This window comes from Capra hircus, chromosome 17, assembly GCF_001704415.2.
Source record: "Capra hircus breed San Clemente chromosome 17, ASM170441v1, whole genome shotgun sequence".
In the NCBI taxonomy this organism is placed as follows: Eukaryota; Metazoa; Chordata; class Mammalia; order Artiodactyla; family Bovidae; genus Capra; species Capra hircus.
In genome coordinates this window covers 1,813,963-1,837,058 of record NC_030824.1, presented here as the reverse complement: position 1 = coordinate 1,837,058, position 23,096 = coordinate 1,813,963, and the positions used below count along the sequence as shown (strand labels likewise).

The 23,096-nt window shown below is 54.2% G+C and overlaps 1 protein-coding gene across 1 annotated transcript; it reads right to left on the bottom strand.

Moving 5' to 3' along the window:
• On the bottom strand, positions 1,738-11,400 carry SEC14L3 (SEC14 like lipid binding 3). The gene is made up of 12 exons (XM_005691630.2): positions 11,267-11,400; positions 10,324-10,399; positions 10,014-10,057; positions 9,845-9,904; positions 8,429-8,617; positions 7,460-7,555; positions 6,528-6,588; positions 5,226-5,309; positions 4,293-4,399; positions 3,761-3,900; positions 3,489-3,658; positions 1,738-2,623 (listed from the first exon to the last, which is right to left on the bottom strand). Exons 1-12 carry the CDS (start codon positions 11,318-11,320, stop codon positions 2,502-2,504), a joined length of 1,203 nt encoding a protein of 400 aa, XP_005691687.2. The 5' UTR covers positions 11,321-11,400; the 3' UTR covers positions 1,738-2,501.

Genomic DNA, 23,096 nt, shown 5'->3' with positions numbered 1-23,096 from the left:
CCCCAGGAGGCTTCTGCGGGTTGCTCAGGTCTTGCTTCTCCGCAAAGTCTGGGTCCCCCCTTCACACACAAGGCCTCCATCTTCCTGCTGCTATGCTGCTCCCTGAAATGGGGGTGCCCACTGGCCAAGGCTAAGCAGGGTCTCTTTCTCTCCCCATTTCACCTCCTGGACACTCAGAACAAAGCACCTGGCCCCGGAGTGAGACTGAGCACCCGGAAGCTGGGAGCTGGAGGGCTCCTGCCCGTTGACTGTGGTTGTGGGTTTGCCATGGCTGGGCATCGGCGATTGCCAAGGGGCACCTTTTGGCTCTTGGCTGCAGCCCTAGCCTAGGCTTTCTGTGCTACCCCTGCCCCCCCGTCCTGGTAGCAAGTCCCCGCCTCTGTCCAGAGTGGGGTCTGTGAAGTGTGGTCGAGGGGCTGGGACAGATGCAGATAACCTGACAATACAGCAGACTCGGCCCCAAGGGTGGAAAGGGCCACCCCTTCTTCCTCGGCACCCCTGCTGCCGCCTAGAGTGAGCAAGGGTGAGACCCGATGCTGAGCCTTCCTCCCCCACCACATCCTTGCCCCACCTGCAGACACTGCCACCATCTTCCAAGAGCATGGATCCATCCGCCTCTTCTCTGCCTACCTCCCCATCCCTTATTTGTAGGGTGGCCAGATAAAATATAGGACACCCAGTTAAATTTTGGTTTCAGATAAATAGCATGTCCCAAGTATTGCTTTTTTTCTTCTTCTAAATCTGACAACCCTTTCTTCCTCCTTCCTATCCACCCCTCTCCCAGCCCCCTGCTCGGAGAGTCGGCGGTCTTGTCCTGTTCTGGCAAGTTGCTGCAGCAACGGGAATTAGTGGTGGGAGGGTGGGAGGCAGCAGGTGGGAGGAGGGAGGCTTTGGTTCCAGTCCTATTTCTGCCACCCATGGGCTGAAGGAAACGAGGCCAGTGCTGTTTTTGATCTATAAAATGTATCCCTAAGTGCAGATGGAAAATACTGGCTGCTGCTGTATGTGAGCTTGAATGGTCTCGGACTCAGGCCTCTTCTGCCCGTGGCGGGGCTCACCCCAGCAGGCTGGGCTCTCAGCTCATTCCCAAGGAACCTCAAGTCCTTCGGTCCCCACCCACCCATGTTCTCTGTGGAACTCCTCTCCTCCTGTCAAGAGATGTATCAGGACCTGGGGCTCAAGCCAGCAGCTCCGTGTCCCCGGAGCAGAAAGCTCCTGGAGCTGTGGCGTCTCCCCAAGTCACCCAGGGTCATGAGAAGAGGCCACACTTCTCAGTGGCCATGGATGCTGGGCTCTGAAGCACAAACCCTGCCTGCTCTGCTGTGAGTTTCCTTGGATGACCTGCTTGATCAGCATCGGGGGTTTCCATTGTTCCAACTGCTCAATGGGCTTAATCCTCTTCTGCCCAGAAACTGGGATTGGAGAGGGTGACATCCAAGACGTTTCCACTGGACAATCTAAGATATTCCTTCTTCTCTGTAAAAGTAGAGTCTTAGGGGGTGGTATTATGGAGCAATTAAGAGCAATGTCTTTGGAGTTAAAAAAAAAAACAAAGACCTGGGTCTTGGATGCTGTGTGGTGTCAGGAAAATGACTTCCCCTCTCTGAGCCTTAGTTTCCTTACGCACATGTGACTGTGATATGTAACCCCAGGGCAGGCGTGAGCGTGAAATGAGCTAAACTCATAGAGCACTTGGCACCGTCTATGGTACATCGAGAGAACTCACTGAATGACAGCTGTGATTTTTTTTTTTTTTTTAATTGTCAGGAAGCAGCTAGAGCCAGATGTGACTTCCTTTGCTTTTAGGGAAGTGCTTGAAACATAAGCTGTGAGTTCCAAGGGGAAGTGGTAAGGGTGGGAGTGAGGGGTTGGGAAAGCTGTGTGTTTTGAGTCAGACAAACCCTTCTATAGACAGCTCCTAACTACCCCAGGGGGCAGCCACTGCCAGAAATCTGGGGGCTGGGTAACGTGAGGCTCAGGAGAGACCATCCCTGCCACAGCCCCTGTCCGAGGTGCTGAAATCTCCCCTTGTAGACTTCTTTTTATCTTGCACACCCATTTGCTCCCTACCTCCATTCAACTTCACATTAGTTGAGCATTTGCTTATATAAGAGGTAGAAGTAAAAAGAATTTAGATACATCTCTGACCCAAGTTGCTAATAACTCATGGGGAAGAAATTCAAGCATACAAATGCCTCAGGAGAAGTGAGGACAAAGGCCGGGAGATTCCTTTTTCTGTTTCTTGGGTTGCAGGGACATCCACCTCTTGTTCCTGCCCTTGCTTCTTCCTCTTCCGCAGCCTCAGCATCTTCCAAAGTGGTGTCTCCCCTACTTTTCTGATCTGATCACAGCGCCTGAGTTTTCCCCAAGGCAGCCCTTTCTCTTCTGACTAGTGTCAGAGTCAAGAGGACTACTGAACAATTTTTGGAGGGAGGTGGGGAGAAGTATAATACAGAGACAGAAAGCAAAGGGTCAGGGTCTCTGGGAGGTGAGGGAGCTGCCTAGACAGGGGTGAGCTCTTTGTCGTATTTCTGCATGCCCTCATCCGGGAGCAGCACCTCCACTGTGAAGCTGACCTTCTTGGCATGGACAAAGCTATAGGTGTTGTCAAAGCGCAGGACATCTGGGGGGACAGATGGAAAAACGGGTAGTTGGGCCTGACTCCATACTCCCTGCACCCTGCCCCAGCCATGGGGGAGAAGAGGTTGTGTTCTCACCTGTTGTGTTTGCTAAGTGGGCCAAACTCCCCCAACTCTTCCTCTCTCCCCCATGGGAACTACCCCTCCTGAGCAGGGCCTGTAAACAGACCCTGACCTCCCCCTGGCACGTGCCCAGCCTGGCTTTAGTTGCACCAACTGGCAACGAGAACAATGGCCACTGCATCCCGTAGTCTCCACACCTGGACACTCACATGGTGGGGTGTCCTCGGGGGGCAGTTGGGAATGTCAGAGGCTTCCCAGCCCCCGAGGATGAAGCGGGGTGCTGGGCTAGGCCTGCACACACACCTCCTGCCTCCCCTACTTACAAACCTCCTTACAAGCACCCTGAGAAGTAGGAGTCGTAACCTCTGCTTCACAGGTGAGCAAACCAAGCCTCCAGGTTGGTAAGCCTTTCAGGATTTTTGCCCAGGGTTATGCTGCCACCACCAGGCTGAGCTAGAACCCTGGCGCCACATGCAGCTGTGTGGCTCTGAAGCTGACTTGCCTCTCAGAGCCCCGGTTTCCTCCTGGGGAAAGCCATCTCCCCTGCTGTCCCTTGCCTGTGACCTGCGACGCTCTCAACCCCTTCAAGGCCTATGTGGCTCCCTGCACACCGCACGTGCGCTGGAGCGTGGGCCGCATGAGTAACTGTGGATGAATGGCACTGACCTAGGCTGTATGTCCCTGGCGGGGGCGGGGGTGGGGCACTGCCTCTCCATTACTTTCTCTAAACCGCGGGACAGGTGGCTCCATCCTGCCAGAGCTGGGGCCCACCCAGGGCGGACTCACAGACGCCGGCTTCCGTGCAGGTGAGGCTCCCGTCCTCCGGCACCATGTGGGCGTTGTAGCGCTGGCTGGCCAGCACCTCCGTCATCTCTGCAGCCCGCTGCCGCTCCCCCATCTTGGTCTTCAGGAAAACCCCGAAGCCGATGTCCCCTCCGTCCGACGCAAACTGCCACCTGTGTTGGGGGGAGGGGAAGGAGCACGGGCTGCTGCCGAGTCTGAGAGACCCCCGAGGGGTGAGGGTCCAGCTGGGGTGTGGGTGGTGCCCTGAGCCTTACCTGAGAACACAGCCTGGGAACAGGATCTCATACTCCACCTGGTGCGAGGAGCCGCGGCTGATCTGCGCCGAGTGCTCGTACTGAGTCTTCACCTGGTCCCGCACGTACATGGACTTGGGGATCTCCCCACCGTAGTTGATCTGCCGACACAGAGCAGGATGGGCTTGCTCCCCGCTCCCAGCCATTGCATCTTTCTGGCTGTGTCTCCTGCTTGAGACGTTTCCCCATCTTCTGGAAGTATTCTGCTCATCCTGTCCTCCCCAACCCCGCAGCGGGAAGCCTTCTGTGTCCCACCAGCCTCAGTCAGGGCCTCTTCCAGGAATTTCTCTCCCAGCTCATCCCTCTGGGTCAAAATACACCCCTTTCTCATTTGCCTGAACAGCTGCTGAGAGCTCTGTTGGGGCAGGGCTGGGACTAACTCAATACCTGGCTCACAGGTGTCTCTCCACAGACGCTGGTGGAATGAATGAGTGGATGAGAAAGGAACCCAGCTCGACTCCTCTACCCTCCCCTGTTCTGGGGCTCTTCATACCTTGGTTAAACATTTGGGGTTCCCATCTGGGTCGGTCAGGGTCCCCCCAAACTGGGCAGGCAGTTGCTCAGGACTGATGAGCTTTAGCAATCCTTCCTTCCAGTTGCCTGTGGGCAGAGGGGTTGAAGGGTAACTATTGAACATGGAGGGGTCCCGTCAGCACCCCCTATTCCTACCAGGAGGGCCTGAGCTTGGCAGATAGGGGAAGCCCTACAGGAGCTGGACTGCCAGGGCTGATTCCCCAGCCTTTCGGGCCTTGGGCTGTAGAAGTGTCTTCCGGCATTGTGTTGCTATGGAAACATGTTTTCCCTGGCTGATTGGTTTGCCCATTTTTGATGGTCTCCCGGTGATGAGTAGTCAAGATTAATGTTGTCTAATTGCCTTAAGGAGACTTTAAATCCCAATGAGGTCAAGGACCATGTCGGGGGCCAGGCAGTGTGCAAATGGTCCTCACAAGTCAGACCTCTGGGTGGAAGAGGGGCAGCCTGGGGCCTTTGGAAGGACCTCCCCGTCTTGCTGCTTCATCATCACAGTCATAAAGCCCATTACTCTTCTTCACGCCCCGTGCAAAGCTCTGTGTTCTGGATTCTCAAGTGTCACATGGCCCCACCCCTATAACCAATCCAAGTTATTCCCCCTACATGGCCATAGAAGGTTAATATAAAGAAACTGAGGCCCGTAGCCCAGGGGTTGACCAGCAACCAAACTGAAACTGATAAGGAGGAAGATGTGGAGGCCTTAGTTGCCAAAGAGGTATGGCAGGGAGTAAGATGGAGGCAACTGGATAGACCCCATGGTGCAAGGCCCACTACACCTTTGAAAAGGAGGAGCCTCTGACTCCAGGTGATGTGTGGACCTCCAGATGGGGGTGATGGAGCAACTTTCTCCAAAGTTCATGAATAGAGTTCAGGGGATGGAGCTGGAACGACTTACTTCCCAACACTACAATTTTCCTGCGCGTGTCCTCACTCAAGAAGGGCTTCATGAGGTTGTATCCCACAGGGAACAGTTTGGTGGCTGGAGAGATATAAGCAAGTATAATGGGGAAAAAATAATTCCATCAGGCCACTCTCTCCAGAGCCAACAGCGTGGAGGAACCATGAGTTACGTTGGCAAGTTTCAATGCCCTGCACCTGACAAGCCATCCAACCAAGCCAACAAGCAGCCAACAACCCACCATCCAACCACCCAATGTATCAAACAGCCAGCAGACCAGCCAGCCAACAGCCAACTACCCAACCATCCAATCACCCAATGTATCAAACAGCCAGCAGACCAGCCAACAACGAATCAATTCTCACCAACCCATCAACCAGCCTACCAATCAACTAGCCACCCTACCAAATAATCAAACCCTACCAAACCAACTGACATGTCAGTCGATCAGAAAACCAATCAGCCAGTTAAACAACCTGCTAACTGCCCAACCAACTGCCTTTTCCAGTCAGTCAATCATTCAAATAACCAACCAGCCAACCATCCAAACAACCAGCAGTCAACAATCCACAATCCAGCCAAACCAAGTAACCAGTCTGCCAACTAGACACTCACCCTCATAGGCAACCAAAATACTAACTAGTCACTCAATCAGTCTACCAAACTAACAACTATCCAACCAGCCAATCAGATATGCAATCAACCACCAGGCAGTCAACTAGTCAGCTGACCAACTGGCCAGCTAAGCAGACAACAACCTGAGCAATGAATCACCCAGTCCAGTCAACCATCAGCATACAACCCTCTCCATCAGTCCACCCACCCAAATAAAAACTATCCAAATACTGTTGAGTTCCCACCTGGCCCCAAGCCTGTGAGGGATACAATAGAAGTGAAGAATCGAAGCCTTTGCCTTCAAGGAGTAGACAACTCAAGGAAAGCGGGATGAATGCATAAGCTAACTGCAGGCTCAGAAGGCAGTAGGCAGGAAAGGCCAGGCTGGGCTGCGCCGGCTGCCAATGGCAGAGGCAGTTTGAGGAGGGAGAGATAGACGTGGGTAGGAGAGGTGAGGGGGGATTCCTGGGCAAGCTGGGGTTGGAGCTGCCTTTTCTCGCAGGAAAACCAGCCGTAGATTTTACCGTTTATGGAGCACTTACTCTGTTCTCGGCACTCTGAGTGATTCGCATGCAGCCAAGCAACCAACCTGCCTCTCTGCTTCCGGGAAAGGAGGCACTATTACTGTCCCCAGAGTTCAGATAGGGGACTGGAGGCAGAGGAGAGCAGTCACCTGCCACACACCTTTCACAATGAGCATGAACTTCAGGGTCTCTGGGTAATTCTCTTCAAGGAGGCTGAAGAACTGTGGAACCAAGAAAGACCCCGTTAGAGGCCGTACCTCCTCTTCACCTACCCCTGTCCCTTTGCAACCTCCCCTTGGAGGTTTCAGAAGGCTGCGGAGGGATTCCCTTCCTTCCATCACTTCCATGGTCCCTGGAGGAAACCTCTCCACAGACTACTGCGACCACACTCTCGTAACACTTACGTAATATTAACCAGCTTTGGAGTAAGTCTATGGCAACAGTAGTACAGTGATAATGGTGGCTACTGTTTGCGGCATGTTCACTCCTGGGGCTCCCGGGTGGCACAGTGGAAAAGAATTCACCTGCCAGTGCAGCAGAGGCAGGAGACGCAGGCTCGATCCCTGCGGTCGGGGCGGTCCCCTGGAGTAGGAAATGGCAACCCATTCCAGCATTCCCATCTGGAGAGCCCCAAGGACTGAGGAGCCTAGGGGGCTACCGTCCATGGGGTCACAGAGAGTCGGTCACGATGGAGTGAGTGAGAAGGCACGCTCGTTTGCCAAGCGTGGTGTGAGCAGTTTATGTACCAACCCACAGAAGTGTGGCTATGTCCCTTTGGAGTGCAGACAATCAGTGCCCCCGTTTTGTAGGTGAGGACAATAGAGCATGGAGGGATAGAGTGACTTGGCCGTGTCACAGAGCAGAGGTGACAGGCAGGGGACGGTTTGTTGGAAGCTGGCCCTGCGGCGTCAGTACGTGCCGTTCCCGAGGCCTGGTCTGTGCACTCTTCGGGAAGCACACTGATGGGGCCCGGGCTGCAGTGGTGGAAAGGCCACCGCCGGCCACTAGATCCTGGTTCTAAGCGAGCAGCCAGGTCACTGCTGGGCAAGCTGGTGGTTCAAGCAAGCAGGGGCGCCCGGGGCCTTTGCTCACCTCCTGGTACACTTCCACCAGGGGTTTCCAGAAGTGCTTCAGCCCCAGCCCCTCGCAGTCGAAAATCATCACGATGGTCTCAATCTTCCTCCCCAGCTGCAAGGACAAGAGCAAGGATCAGGGTGCAGGCTCAGAGCTTGGGAGACGGTGCCTCAGCTCGTGACCCCCCAGGACTCCTCCCAGCTCCCTGCTCTGTCCCAGAGGAATGAGCAAACAAAACAGTGAGTGCATTTACCATCCGTCCATCCACGGTCCATCACCCGTTCATCATCCATCCACCCTCCATCTGCCTGTCCACCCATCCATTAATTGACCCAGCTATTCACACCCATCCTTCCCTTCATACGGCTGTTCATTTATCCACTCATCCCTCCGTTTGTCCAGCTAATATTTATTAAACACCTCTTTTGAGCCAGGCACTGAGAGTATGGCATGTAGCTCAGTAATCCAGAGTTCTTATCTTTAGAGTTCACAGTCTGGTTGGGGAGACTGACCAGCAACCGGGTCACCACAGTCCCGAGCTGAGAGCCGCGACTGGAGGCACAGAAGGTGTGGGGACGCTCGTTAACCCAGTGGGGGCCTCAGAGACGGGGACAGTCTGAGCCTTGCAAGATGGATAGGGCAGAGCCAGCGGAGGCGTGGGGGGGGGGTGTGTGTGTGCACTAGGGGTCAGATTATCCCAACAGAAGGAGCAGCAAGGGCAAAGACTCAGAGGGAAACGTAGTAGCTGGCATTGCTGAGAGGCCCCCAGGTGCCGGCCACATGCTCATGTTCTCTAACTTCATCTCTGCAACCGTTATTATCGTGTCAGTTTTGGAGGTGAGAAGACAGGCTCAGCGAGGGGGGAGGTGACTTTCCAAGGCAGCACAGCCGGGACGTGTCGGAGCTGGTGTGTGAGCCCAGAGCCCTCTGACCGTGACGTTGAGGGCGCAGGTGTGTTCCTGGGGCTGCGGGCCCGGGCAGCCTCACCCGCTCGGTCTGCAGGTCACACTCGTGCAGGATGCGCTCGCAGTCCCTCATCTTGGTCTTGAGCAGGTCCTGCTTGGTGACCGAGAAGAGCAGGCCCTTGGGGTCCAGCGGCCCGATGATGTCGTACCACACGGGGCAGCCGTCTCGGTCATAGCCACACAGGCCTCCAGGCATGTACTTCTGGATCACCTGCGCGAGGACGGACACATGGAACTGGGCAGTGTGCAACCTCCCAGAGACCGCCTTGGGCTTCCCTGGTGGAAAAGAATCCGCCTGCAATGCAGGAGACCCTGGTTCGATCCCTGGATTGGGAAGATCCCCTGGAGGAGGGCATGGCTAAACCACTCCAGTATTCTTGCCTGGAGAATCCCATGGACAGAGGAGCCTGGTGGGCTGCAGTCTATGAGGTCTCAAAGAGTTGGACACGAGTAAGCCACCAAGCCCAGAGATCGCCGCCCCACCCCCGCCCCCTCGCCAAACCAGGCTGCCCTGGGTGGTCTGAGCTTATACACACCATGGTACAAGCACCTTCCCTTCTCTGGAGGGCGGCCCTACTGTCCAGGTGAGAAAGCTGAGGGGCTTGCAGGGAGGCCCTTGCTCACGGCAGATGCACAGCAAAGGCAGGACTTAGCCAGGCCTGCCGGAGGCCTCTGGGCTCCTGAGTTCTGCCCGCAAAGTCTCCCATGCCCGTTTCCATGGAGAGGGGTTGGGTTTAGTGATGAAAAAGATGGATACTGAAGATGAACAGACTTGCTTCAAAAAACAGATGCGGCTGCTTCCCTGCTGAGCACCCTTGAACAAGTGACACCACCTCTCTGAGCCCCATTCCCCCTCCTGCTGGGGAAAGTCCCCAAGATCACACTGGCATAGCAGCCTGCCTGACTCAGAGCCTGTGCTCCGCAAATGAAACCAGGACTGTTGTTTAGCTAAGGCACCACAGTGGGTCTGTTCTTCCCGACTCCTCAGTGGGCGAAGTTTCTTTCCCACCTAGACAGGATGCTTTGAGCAAGGCTCCAGGGGGTAAGGGCTCAGAGCCACGAGCTAACTGTGCTGCTGAAGAGCCTGTGTTTGAAGGCTTCAGCTCAAATCCCAGCTCCACCTAGGGGCTCTGGGACTTTGGGTGGCTGCTTAACCACTGCTGGGCCTCAGTGTCCTCATGTGTACAATGGGTACATCTGTATCCACCTCAGGCGTTTGTGAGGATTAAATGAGTTCATGCAGGTAAAGTCTTAACCCAAGCTTGGCTCTTAATAGGAAATATTCATAATTATTACAGGAGAGTTGGCTGCAGTTTCCCAGGGGTTCCACAGGCCTCTTAGGCTTGCTGCCCTCTACTCACAGTCCCCAGTGATGCTGAGGCTGTTGGGTGACATGTCTGTCAAAAACTGGGGGTGTGGGGGGGCGCTGTTGGCTTACCTCGGGGGGCTGCCATTCAAGGATGTGGTCAATGTCCATGGTCTTCCGGAACTCCATGTACTGAAAGGGAAATGAGTGGTAAGGAGGGGATGGAGGTAGAGGCTGGAGGCAGGAATTGCCCCCAACAAACACCCTCACCAAGTTTTCTGGGGCGGGGGATACGTCTCACCTTGCGGAGCATGGCCTCTGATTTCTGCAGGTCGAAATTCCGAGCTGTGGGAAGATGGAAGGAAGGGGTGAGGTGTGAAACAGGCTGCCTTGCAGTCATCTTGTCCTGGTCCTGGGCAGGAGGTGGGGCTGTGAGGGGCACCAGGGGCCTTAGAGGGGACCTTCCTTTCCTGTCCCCTCCCCTCTCCAGGACCTGACTGTGAGGCAAGATGATGTGGTCGGATCCTGAGAGCCATGGGTCCTTCTGGAGCAGTTGGTACCAGGTCCCTCTTGCTGCCCCTTGCCCTGACCTCCCCCATGTCCACTCTCACCTCGGAGCCAGCGCAGAAGGAAATAGTCATCCGGGTTGGGCAGGGCGGGCAACACGTCCTGGACATTTTCTCGGAACTGGGAAGAGAGACGGTGGTTGAAGAGGTGTTCACACTGAGCCTTGAGCTCAGACTCAGTGATACTTTTTTTTTTTTCAGTTTCTTTCCTTCTCTTCCAGTGCAGTCTGGCCGGCGGTTATGGAAGGTGGGCGGGCGGAGGGATGGGGAGGTGAATGGAAGGTTAGATGGGTGAGTAAATAGAAGAAAGGAGGGGTGGATGGACGGACGGATGGGACAAAATGAAGAGGAGACCAGTGAATGGAGAGATGGGGGCGTGAATGGACGGAGGAGGAGAGATCGTTGGGTGGGGCGGGGTGGGAGGAGGAATGAAGGAAAAGATGGCTGGGTGGGTTGGTGGGCAGCTGGGTGGGTTGGTGGGCAGCTGGGTTGAGGGGTGAATATTCTTTGTTCTTTTCATTCGTTAGCCCCCCAAAGCGTCTTTTTTTCCATCCCATTTTCCGTGAAAACACGGCTGGTAATTATGCATCCTTTTCCCCATTGACCGTGGGGATGACATACACACTCTGCCCTGACTCTCAGCTCCTACAGACAGGTAAGAGCTGTCAGGGTCCCGGGGAGTGAAACGGAACAGAGTCCGAGGGCAGAGCCTCAGCATCTTCAGCTCCTACCTACGGGGAGGTGGGGAGGGGGCAGGTCAGATAAAGTTCTCCGGGTCTGGCACCTGCCCTACCGTCTGCAAGCGGTGCTGTTCCCCCCCGCCGCTGCCCTGGACAGGGCGGACGTCACAGGACACCGTAGGACCTGACCCCGGGTGAGGTGACAGCCAAGAGACAGTGTTGAGGACGTGCTGAGCCCAGCACAGGGGGAGGGTTCTGGCCCCCGTGCTCCCTCAGCCCCTCAGCCCTTGCCCCTTGCCTCAGCTCACCTTGGCCAGGGTCTCTGCCTGCTTGGGACTCAGGTCTCCCACTCGGCCGCTCATGGTGCTGGGTGAGGCTGCAGGGATGGGGGCCACTGCGGTCAGAGGCCGAGCCTGCTCCGTGGCCCTGACCAAGCCAGGTCTTTTGCCCCAGCTCCTGGGCGTGGCTCCAGGGCGCCTCCTCCTTGGCTAACCGTCGGATTGCACGTTACATAATTGGGATTAACTGAGGTCCCATGCTTGGCTCTGGACGATTCTGGGGGGTGGGTGGGGAGTAGGTGGGGAAAGCAGGGTGTGTCAGAGGTCCCCTGCCAGGGACAGGAGGCTGGGAGGGAATGAGGCTGGCTTCCCAAGGTGTGGGTGTCCAGCTTGAGTGCCTGTTGAACCCCCTCAGTGCTCCCAGGCCTCCAGGGGAACTTCAGGGGGAAAGAGTACTAATCCGGGTGCTGCTTCGCAGGCGGCAAATACTAACAAATCAATGGGTGTGCTCCCTGCAAGCGCTGTCCTCTCCGACCCTCTCACTGATGAAGAAACCCTGCACCTACAGTCTGGCTAGGATCACCCTCACCCAGCCCTGCCGGCTGGCAGTCTCGTAAATATATCAGTCATTCTTTCGGGGTGGGAGGCTCGTGGCTTTTTGCAACAAGTGTCCATATTCAAGAGGAGGCAGGCTGGGCAGAAAAAATGGAATTCAAAAGGTGTCCTTGCTAAAGGCTTGTTTTTCTACGGGGCGGGTTACTGCTCTTCCTGTCTTTCAAATTCTCTCCTGCGGTGCCCGTCCTGCGCCTTCAGCCCTGCTGACCTCCCTTCTCATGGCAGAGGTCACGAGGACACAGGAGGCCTTGTCCATGATCCCACATCCCCTGGGTCCTAAGGGGGAGGAGGGGCATGCTGATGCCTGGGAGGTGGTACCGGTGTTCCGCAGGATTTTAAACATCTGATCAGTGAGGGGTGCCCCACCACTCTGCCAGGTGATGAATTAAACCCAGAAGTTTCCCCAGTCCTTTGACTAAGACATGGAGACTGTCAAGGGTGGTGCACCTCTAAGAGATTTATCCTCCAGCTATCGGAAGCGTCTGCTGCAGACCACAGTATAGCTACATGGCTACCTCTTCCAGGCCTTGGGAGGCGGGTCCAAGTGGGCTGAAACTCTCCCCTGGCCTAGCCTCGGACCCAACAGCTGGGCTAGCCCAAGGCCCTGTTTCCAGGGCTCTCCCACCCTCAAGACACTGCAGGTCCCCATGCCTGGGCTATCTTGGGACCGATTTAGCTGAGGCGGGTGAGTGCTGAAACCTCCCTGCTCTGGGCCCTGACAGAGTCGGGTGCGGGAGAAGGGGAGCCGTCCTTGGCCATTTCCCTCGGTCCAGGGCGTCTGCTTCATACACTCTGGAGCAGTTAGGTAATTCTCCACCCTCTGGTCCCTCCCCTCTTCACATTCCAGCCTCTTTCTGCCGCCACCCACACCCACCTCCTGCCAGGCAGGCAGCAGGCAGAGATTGGGTTCCTCCACTGCGCTCTCATTAGCCCCTAATCCTGCTTGGTTCTCACCAGTCTCCTTTCTCACCCTAATCCTCCTGATGGGAGGGTCTCCGATTACCCCTGGGGACATCAGAGACTGGGCAGGCAGGGCCAGGTGGAGGAGTTGGGGGTCCCCCCAGGAGCTATGCGGAGCAGAGGGGTATTAGAGATACCCTTAAGCACTTTTCCTGACCCAGACCACAAATTCATGATATCATCATCATAACTGACAGCACTATGCGATGGAACTTTCTTTAGCGATGGGAATGTTCTGTATCTGGGGGGGTTTCCTAGTGGACATCACTGGTAGCCAGTTGTCACATGTGAAATGCGGTTGTTGTTGTTCAATCACTAAGTCGTGTTCGACTCTTCGCAACCCCGTGGACTGCAGCATGCCAGGCTTCCCTGTTCCTCACTATCTCCCGGAATTTGCCCAGACTCGTGTCCATTGAGTTGGTGATGCCATCCAGCCATGTCATCCTCTGTCACCTCCTCTTCCCTCCCTGAATCTCTCCCGGCATGTGGTTAGTTTTAATTAACTTAAATTTTGATTAATTTATTATAGATTGTCCCACATGGCTACCATATTAACACAGATCTACAGTGTTTATTGAAGGCTTTGTACATGCCAGGCCCCAGACTAAGTGCATCGCCTCATTTAAACATCACCTTCTGGGTGATGGACAGGGAGGCCTGGCGTGCTGCGATTCATGGGGTCGCAAAGAGTCGGACACGGCTGAGCGACTGAACTGAACTGAACTGTCATTAAGTCCAGTTTACAGACAAGCAAACAGAGGTAGAGAGGAAGCTGGTGTCCTATCCAGAGAGATGCCCATGCAGTTCGTCCCTTTGTTGTCACGCTGGAAGCCGCCCCTCTGCCTCAGCTCTGGAGGCTCCACCCTAAACAGGGAGAAGATCCAGGCATGGAAATCACCCCAGTGGGATGCAGGTGACATTGAGCCAGACCTTGAAGAAAGGGCGGATGTCAATTAGTGGAGACTGGGGTAGAGGAAAGGGCAACCCCCGACACCGCGCAGAGGGGACGGCTGAGCCATGGTGTGGAGCGGGGCGGGTGACATCTGGGCTGTCTCGGGAGGGCAGAGCTGGGGAGGTAAACACGCTGTAAACACGTGTTTGCAGTAAACACGATGGATCGGGTCCCTGCCTGCATGGAACTCTCAGTCTGCCATTTCTGTGCTGAGAACATTACAACCTTATCAAACCACTTGGAAACAGGTAGGGGTATCCTCATTTTATAGTTAAGGATATGAAAAACCCGAGAGATTAAGAAACTTTTCTGAAGACTCACAGCCCAGAAATGGGAAGCTAGGATTTGAACCCAAGCCCGTCTGACTCTGAAGCCTGTAATGGAGCCACCACCCCTTCCCCCAAAGGGCTCAACGTTGTACTTGGCCATGTAGGAGGTCGCTGGGTAAAAGCGAATAATCATCGTGTGTTAGGAAACCTGGATCCACTCACCTCGGGCTGCAGGGTATTCTGAGCCCAGGAGAATAGATTTCCCTACCTCGAAACAGAGACCTCGGTGAAAAAGAATCACCCTGAACCCCCACCCACAGTACCAGCTTCTCCAAGTCCTAGTTTGCCAAGCTCTCAGGGGCCCATGGCAACAACCAGGACCCAAGCAAACAATCGCGGGGGGTAGACAGGGCCGCTCCGCACCCTGGACCCCTCCTTCCAGACGCTAGTTACTAGGAAATGCGAACTGCCACCGCATCAGAACCAGTTGGGTGAGTACACCGGGGGCCCCGGGGGGTGAGCGAGCCTCGCCATGGGGTGAGCGTTGCTGGGGAAGAGGCCAGGGTGGGTTCAGAACACAGTGGGGTGAGGTGGGGGGCCTGAAAAGGAGAGGTGGAAGGAGAAGCGCCTTGCCCAGTCCCAGCGGTGGTCTGGGTAGAACCCTGGGATGGTCCACTTTCCTTATTTCCCCTCTGGGCAGTTTCACCTCCTTCTTATTAGAGTGTGAATTCACATACAAGTTCACCATTCTTAAAGTGTAAAATTATATTCACAAGGTTGTATAATCTTATACAATCACTGTCTAGTTGCAGAATATTGTCTACAAATATGTATTTTCTATTTGGCTGGGTCGGGTTCTCAGCTTCGGCACACGCAGCGTCCTCCTGGAGCTGGCAGACTTTCTCTAGTTACGGCACGTGGCTTCCAGAGCACGTGGGCTCTGTAGTTTTCGCAACATGGGCTTGGGCGCCCCGAGGCATATGGAGTCCTAGTTTCCCCACCAGGGATGGGACCTGCCTCTCCTGCATTGGAGGGCTGGATTGTCAGCCGCTAGACTACCAGGGAAGTTCCTAATTGCAGAATATTTCCATTATCCTCACCTCAAACACTGCTGCACCCTCTATCAGTCATTCCCCATTTCCTGCTAATCCACTTCCTATCTCGATGGATGTTCCTGTTCTGGAAATTTTACATGAATCGAATCATATAGCATGTGATCTTTTGACCGGCTTCATTAACGTAGCATAATGTGTACAAGGCTCATCCGTACTGGAGGTGGCATCAGTATGTCATTTCTTTTCATAGCTGAATGATAATTTTTTGCATGAATATACCACATTTTGCTTACCCATTCATCAGCTGATGGACATCTGGTTATTTCTACTTTTTGCTGCTGCTGCTGCTAAGTCGCTTCAGTCGTGTCCAACTCTGTGCGACTCCATAGACGGCAGCCCACCAGGCTCCCCTGTCCCTGGGATTCTCCAGGCAAGAACACTGGAGTGGGTTGCCATTTCCTTCTCCAATGCATGAAAGCGAAAAGTGAAAGTGAAGTCGCTCAGTCGTGTCTGACCCTCAGCGTCCCCATGGACTGCAGCCCACCAGGCTCCTCTGTCCATGGGACTCTCCAGGCAAGAGTACTAGAGCGGGGTGCCATAAGGCTGCTATGAACATTTTTTGTACATATTTTTGTGAAAACATGTTTTCGCTTCTCTTGGGTGTATCTTTAGGAGTGGAATTGCAGGTAGTAATTCTATGTTCAACCTTTTCTTTTTTTAACATGGACAGTTTTTAAAGTCTTTATTGAACCTGTAACAATATTGCTTCCGTCTTATGTTTTGGTTTTTGGCTGCAAAGCACGTGGGAATCTCATGCCTGACCGCACCCATATTGCTGACATTGGAAGACCAATTCCCAACCACTGGACTGCCCGGGAAGTCCCAAGATTTAGTTTTAGCTCTTATATTTAGGTCTCTGTTAAAAACATTTTTTTTCTATCGTGGTAAAATATGCCTAATATAAAATTTTCCATTTTTAAGAGTGCATTTGAGTGGGATTAAGTACATTTCCACTGTTGGGGAGCCATCACCACCATCCATCTCCAGAGATTTTTCATCTTCCCAAACTGAAACTCTGTACCCATTAAACATTATCTTTCCATTGCGTCCTCTCCTTAAAGCCCCTGGTGTCATTGGCAAAGCTCAGGAACAATTCTCGGGAAATTAAAATAGAATGTGGGTAATGAAATAAAGTCTAACCTTTTTTCCCTTTTTCCTCTGTGCTTAGTCTAGTTTCAATGGCTAACAGGGGGCTGCATGCAGAGAGCTTGCTTCGGCTCTTCAGACCAGAGTTCCTAGTGCAAAATGGCTGCGGCAAGCCCTCAGCTCAGTGGGCCATGTGCAGAAGTGTTGCACACGACACTCAGTTCAAGATGGCAGCAGCGAGCCACGTGCAGAGATGCTGCACCCGGCCCTGCGATCTGAAGCCGGGAGCAGCGCAGCTCTGCAGAACTCCGGCCACTTCCCCCGACCCTATAAAGCAGCCCTGCCCGTGGCCTGTCAGGAGACCCTGGACTCCAGAGCCTGAGCTTGCACCTCTCCATCCTTTGATGAAAGAAATAAAGCTTTCCCGGGTGGCACAGTGGTACATAATCCACCTGCCGATGCGGGAGATGTGGGAAACGTGGGTTGGATCCCTGGGTCGGGAAAATACCCTGGAGTAGGACATGGCAACCCGCTCCAGTAATCTTGCCTGGAAAATTCCATGGAAAGAGGAGCCTGGCGGGGTTTAGTCCACGGGTTTGCAAAGAGTTGGACTCGACTGAGCATGCATGCAAACTTCTTCTTTCAAAACTAAACTCTGTCTCATTCTTTTGACTTGAATGACAACAGGTAGGGGGACCCTTGTTGGGGCCTGACTGGAAAGGTCAGTAACCCTGGCAACCACCATCCTACTTTCTGTCTATACAAGTCTGACTACTCCAGGTGCTTCTTGGGAGTAGGGTCATACCGTATTTGTCTTTGTGTCTGGCTTCTCTTGCTCAGTTTAACGTCATTGAAGGTTCATTCAGGTTGTAGCATGTGTCAGAATTTCATTCCTTCTTAAAGGTTAAATAATATTCCATGGTATGAACAGAGTACATTTAGTTTATCCATCCATTTTTTAATGGACACATGGGTTGTCTCCACCTTTTGGCTATTATGAATAAAACTGTTATGAATATCGGTGTACAAACACCTGTTCGAGGCCCCAGGTTGCAGTTCTGCCCAGAAGTAGAATTTCTGGGTCATAACGTAATTCTATGTTTAATTTTTTGAGGACCTATCATACTGTCCTGCACAGTGGCTGCACCATTTTACATACACCGTAGCCAGGCACAGGCGTTCCAGTTTCTTCACATCCTCGCCGATACTTAGCATTCTCTGTTGTTTGACAACAGCCATCCTCAGGGGTGCGAGGTGGTGTTTCACTGCGGTTTTGCTTTGCTTTCCCTAGTAATCAGTAATGTTCAGCATCTTTTCATGAGCTGTTGCCCCTCTGTGTATCTTCTTTGGAGAAACATCTATTTAAGTCTTTTATTCATTTTTAAATGGAGTTTGTTGTTATTGTCACTGACTTGTAGGAGTTCTTTATGCATTCTGGATGTTAATCTCATCAGCTACATGATTTGCAAATATTTTCGCATTTCATGGGTTGCCTTTTCACCCTGTTGATAGGTCCTTTAAGGCACACACGTGTTAAATTGTAATGAAGTCCAGTTCATCTGTCGTTTCTTCTGTTACTTGTGTGTTTAGTGTCGTTTTCAAGAAGTCATTGCTGCCAAATCCAAGGTCATGAAGCCGTCCCCCGTGTTTTCAGCCAACATGCCCTTGCTGTTTACCATAGGAATGGGTTGCTATGGTGATAGGAGCATGGAGTAGGGCTATTAAGGAGGCTGCAAAGTGGAGGAGTTTGTACACTGTCCAGGGCCAGAGCTGGCATACCCCTGCTCATGATACCAGGGGCCACCCTAAGGGCTTGGAGTGTTCCAAGATTATGCCAACCTGGTCTCTGCTTTTATTGCCATTCTTGGGGAACCTGGAGTGCCCAAGACTGCTGAGGGGCAGGCTGAGTCTGGGGGTGATTGCAAACAATCACCAGCAGCTGTAGTTCCTCTCCCAACATTGAGCAAATCATCCTCAAATGGTTCAAAAATATATGGTGCTGAAACAGCCGAGTTTGAACCTTGGCTTCCCCTCTAATGTGCTAGGTGAGCTTGAGGGTCAGATTTCTCATCTGTAAATTGGTGCTAATAATATTCCCTTCTTGTAAGTTTGCTGGGATGGTTAGAAGAGGCCAGAAAGGCATTTTATACCACCTCCCGGCACATGATAAGTGATCAGTAGACCTGGTTTTAATGGTTATGTTTGGGCCGCTCACCCCGCCTGCCCTCAACTCCAGGACACCGACATAGCGAGCCGAGCCCATCCTTTCTGGGTCCTTCTCTGTCTGCGGCTGCCCCACCCAACCCTCTCCTTGGGTCTCTCCAGAGTGCTGAGTCACGCTGCCAGGTTCTGCCCTCCTCCAGCCATACTCCTGGTATGACCCAACCTCTGAGGGTAGATGGGTGAGGAGGACACAGGGCTCTGGAGCCTGACATCCCAAATTCTGAGCCTGGCGCCATCACTGAGCAAATGAACGTGTCTCTCAGCCTTACTTTCCTCCCCTGTAAAGCAGGGAAGACTATGTTTATTTCTCAAAATCAACACAAGATAGTGAGGGTGGGGATCAACAGGAGTCAACACGAGGCAGGTGACAACTCCACTGTGTGATGAGCGCTGGTCCTGTCGCTCCGAGAACACAGAGAAGGCACCTGAACCCTGCTGGGGGCCAGGAAGAGGCCTAGGGAAGGCCTCTCGGACGAGGGCTCCGGGAGCCTTGAGGGTGCACGGAGCAAGATCGGGGAGGGGTGGACCTCCCCGGTGGTCCAGTGGTTAAGACTGCGCTGCCAATGTAGGCGGCCTGGGTTTCATCCCTGGCCAGAGAACTGCATGGTGTGGCCAAAACTTTACAAAAAAGATTGGGGAGGAAGTCCAGGCTGAGCAAAGGCAGGGAGGAAGGACAGAGCTTGATGAACTGGTGAGTTCAGGTTGTTGGGGTGGGAGGAGATGCAGTTAAGGCCCATTGTGGTCAAGTCGCAGAGGGCCTGGTCAGCCACCACTGAGAATGACCCCTCTTGAGGGGGAAACGGGTAGCCAGTGGAGGGCTTATGGAGGGAACCATGGGATCAGATGTTCATTTCAGGGATTTTTTTCTGGTTGCCCTGTGGAGTGTGGACAGAAGAGGGCAGGAAGAGGCATAGAGAAACTCACAGGCTCCTTTCTAAACATCCAAGCAAGAGATGACAGACGCCCAGACCAGGGCAGTGGCCGCGGTGCTGGGGGTGGAGTCCAGACGTATTTAGTGAGCAAGCCAGCAAGCTGAGAACCAGGGCGTGAACCCCGGTCGGACCCCCTCTTTCTGCCTCTGCAGACGGCCCCAAACAGCCCAGGGCCTGCTGAGCTTGGCTTCTTGGGTCTCAAAGGCACTGCATTCCTGAGTGGAGTGCCGAGAGACCCAGTTCCTGCTTCCCAGGGGACAGAGGCCCTGCCGGCCCTACACCGCCCTCTGACGGCCGAAGGCGAGGTTGCCGCAGTCACCGCAGCACTCCCTCAGCCCAGGCCTGTCGTAGCCGCCTTCTCTTTGAAGCCTCCTGATGCAAAGCCCATCCACCGAGCGCGCTCAGCAAGCTCCGTGCTGTCTGCACAGATGGCCCTGGGTTCACGTCTCATCTCCTCCTCTTTTTTTTTTTTTAAAATTTATTTAAAAATTAAATTATTTTTGGCTGCACCAGGTCTTCATTGCTGCGTGCAGACTTTCTCTCTAGTGGCAGCGAGTGGTGGCTTCCCTTGTAGAGCAAGGGCTCCAGGGCGCGGGGGCCTCGGGAGTTGCAGCTTGCCGACTCCAGAGCTCAGGCTCAGTAGCTGCGGCTCAAGGGCTTAGTTTGTTCCACGGCCCGTGGGATCTTCCTGGGCCGGGAATCAGGCCTGTGCCCCCTGCACTGGCAGGAGGGGTTCTTAACCTCTGGGCCACCAGGGAAGTCCTCTCCTCCTCTTCATGTTGCTCATCGACCTGAAAATTCCCTTCCCGCCCTGATCCTCACTTTCCCCAGCTTCTGGAGGTGAAGCTTCAGCCCAGGCCTGGCGCCCAGTCGTGGGGGCAGAGCTGGAGTGGAGTCATGTCCCACTGAGGCACAAATGTACAGGCAGCTTTGTCCAGACCCTGGGAATCTCCACCCCACCCCCAGGAACCCAGCTGTTGGCCCAGTCCGGCTGTGTGCCCCCTGCCCCAGGCTGGAGCTCCCTGGCCGGGGCCCACCGTCCCACATGGACCCTCCCTTGCCCTGAGAGGCTGGGCAGGGCCCCTGCTGGGACCTGACCGAAGTTCTGGATCCACCTCTGCCACTGGACACGGAGCTTCTGGCCTAGGCTCTCCCCCTCCCTGAGTCTTGGTTCCCAGACCTGTAAAATGGGCTGTAATTCCTGGGTGCTTCAGGGTTGCATATAAAGGCTCTGTGCAAACTGGAGTGCCATGCCACAGAGCGCTGGTGAAGCTGGCTGTCTCACAGGGATGCCCCCTTCAGCCGGGGCTTTTGGAAGGTGAGTGGACAGCAGTGGAGATGTGAGGGGCACGAGAGCCTTTCCAACTACATCCAAAAAACCCCTGTAGGCCCCTCGCCTCTATCCCTCCCCTGGCCGCCCCCCGCGGCACCCCCCCCCACCCCGCCACCTCCCCACCGCCCCCCATCGCCCCCGCCCGTCAAGGTCTTGCGGCTTTGCAGCCAGGAGGAGGACTCGGATGGCAGGCCCCGCCTCCATCCCCCTGAGCAGGTGAGGCCTGGGAGATTTGCCATCCTTTCCTGACAAACAACAGGGCCGTTTTGCAACCTGCCTTAAAAAATGGTTTTGCTTTGTTAATAACTGCCATGTGTGTACACACAGAAATGACAAACATCAGAGAGCCATTAGCAGCGCCACCCAAGAACCCTTCTGGCTTCCCTCCAGCCTCAAACACCCCACAGGCGCCCTCACCCCATTCCTCCGTCTGGAAGGCCCGTTGCATCTGGCTCCTGCCCCTCCCACTTGATAATCACAGGAGTTACTTCTGCCTCCCTCGCTGTAGGCGGGCTTCCCATTAGCGGAGTCAAATCGGTCCAGGGTCCCCAGGATTCCCACGGCCTGCAGTGCCTGGCACCGGCACTCAGTAAACATTGATTAATGAGTGAACAAACAAGAAAACAAGCTCCGGGTAAACCAGCTCCTTTCTGGGCTACTTCCTTTTTTTTTTTTTTTTTTCAAAAAGAATTTTTTTTGGCTGCACTGTGCAGCATGTGGGATTGTAGTTCCCTGACCAGCGATTGAGCCCAGGCCTTTGGCTATGAGAGCACGGTGTCCGAACCACTGGGAATTCATCCCCATCCTTTTTTTTTTTTTTTTTTTAAGTGTTAAGACACAGGGATGGAGGTTGCTGAAGACATGCTCCCTCTCTAGCTCCTGAGGTGCCCCCTCCAGGTAAGCAGATTCTGCCCTCACGGCTGAACCGATGCTCTCGGCCAGCTCCGGGATTCAGAGTCGCTGTGGCAGCACCTGACCCCCACGTCACAGCCATGTCTGTGTAAATTCTTTGTGGTCAGAGCTTCGGAAAACCTCTGTGCTTGGGACAGAGCAGTCTTTGCTGCCTGCAAGCAAACCACGCGAGGCAGTGCTGAGGGTTAGGCAGTCGGCTCTGGGTGGTTAGAAAGGCCAGGGTCAGCGTTCATATCCACAAACCAAGGCGAGGGACATGAAGGTGCCAGGAAGGCACTGGGAGTCTCCGTCATGACAGTTGTGCCCAGTGAAACCTGGCACAGGGTCGCCCTGCCGCCGTTGGCTGTGCCCTCCACAGCCTGCCATGGGCGGTGGGAAGATGACCCTGGGAAGCCAGGACCCCGAGGGCTCTAGAGGTCCCTTCAAGTGGGAGGCTGCACAGAGGGTGACCTGTGCAACTGGGGTGATGGGAAAGCCTACCACATCCGGGATGTGAGAGTGCTCTTGGACATGAGATGCTGTGTGACTTTTCTCCTGATGGCCCCAGGCTGCCCCCTTGGTATGGTGAGGCTTTTTTTTTTTTTTTTTAATTTTCTTGCCAAATGATTTAAACACTCCTTTGAACCAGAGTGCCTTGCAGCATTGGCTTGTGACATTCCGTTTCTTTCCTTCTTATTTTAAAGATTTTTGATGTGGACTATGTCTTTTAGTCTTTATTGAATTTGTTACAACATAGCTTCTGCTTTATGCTTTGGTTTTCTAGCCCTGAGGCATGTGGGACTTTTAACTCCCCGATCAGGGATTGAACTCACACCCCCTGCATTGGAAGATGAAGTCTAACCACTGGACTGCCAAGGAAGTACTGGCATTCAGTTAGTTTGCCTTGCATGGCTGCAGAGACCTTGCTCAGACTCTGTGCTCCATCGTTTCTGGTGGATGGGGGACTCGGTCCACAGAAGGAGGCCTGGGGTCTACAGGACCTCACCTGGCTCACCGGAAGACCTGCATCTTCCCAAGCATGATTATGTCCTTGCCTAAAAGAGGCTTTGGGAGATCAAGAAACCTCTTATTAACCAGGGAAGACGAGAGCACAGAGTTTGAGAGTGGGGAAGGGACCAGAGGCGGGCTTCTTGCTGGCAAAGCACCTAGAGAGTGGGGCTCAAGGAGGCTCCCAGTCCCTGGGAAGGGCCTGGGCGGCCAGGATGCTAGTGCTTGGCAGCAAGGACCCCTTTCACAGGGACGTCTGGCCACTCACTCCCGGGGACGTCACCCGAGTGGCCTGCAGGGATCCAGAGCCGGGGGTCGGGTCTTCAGAGGTACTGGAGGCCGCTGACCTGGCCCAGCCAGAGGGCAGGGGGCAGGGTGAAGGCTGGCAGGGCGGCATGCCCATCCAGCCAGGTGGATGGCTTCACTGACAACTAGAGTCAACCCCAGAGCCCAGTCAGCTTGGCAGCTTCCTGCTG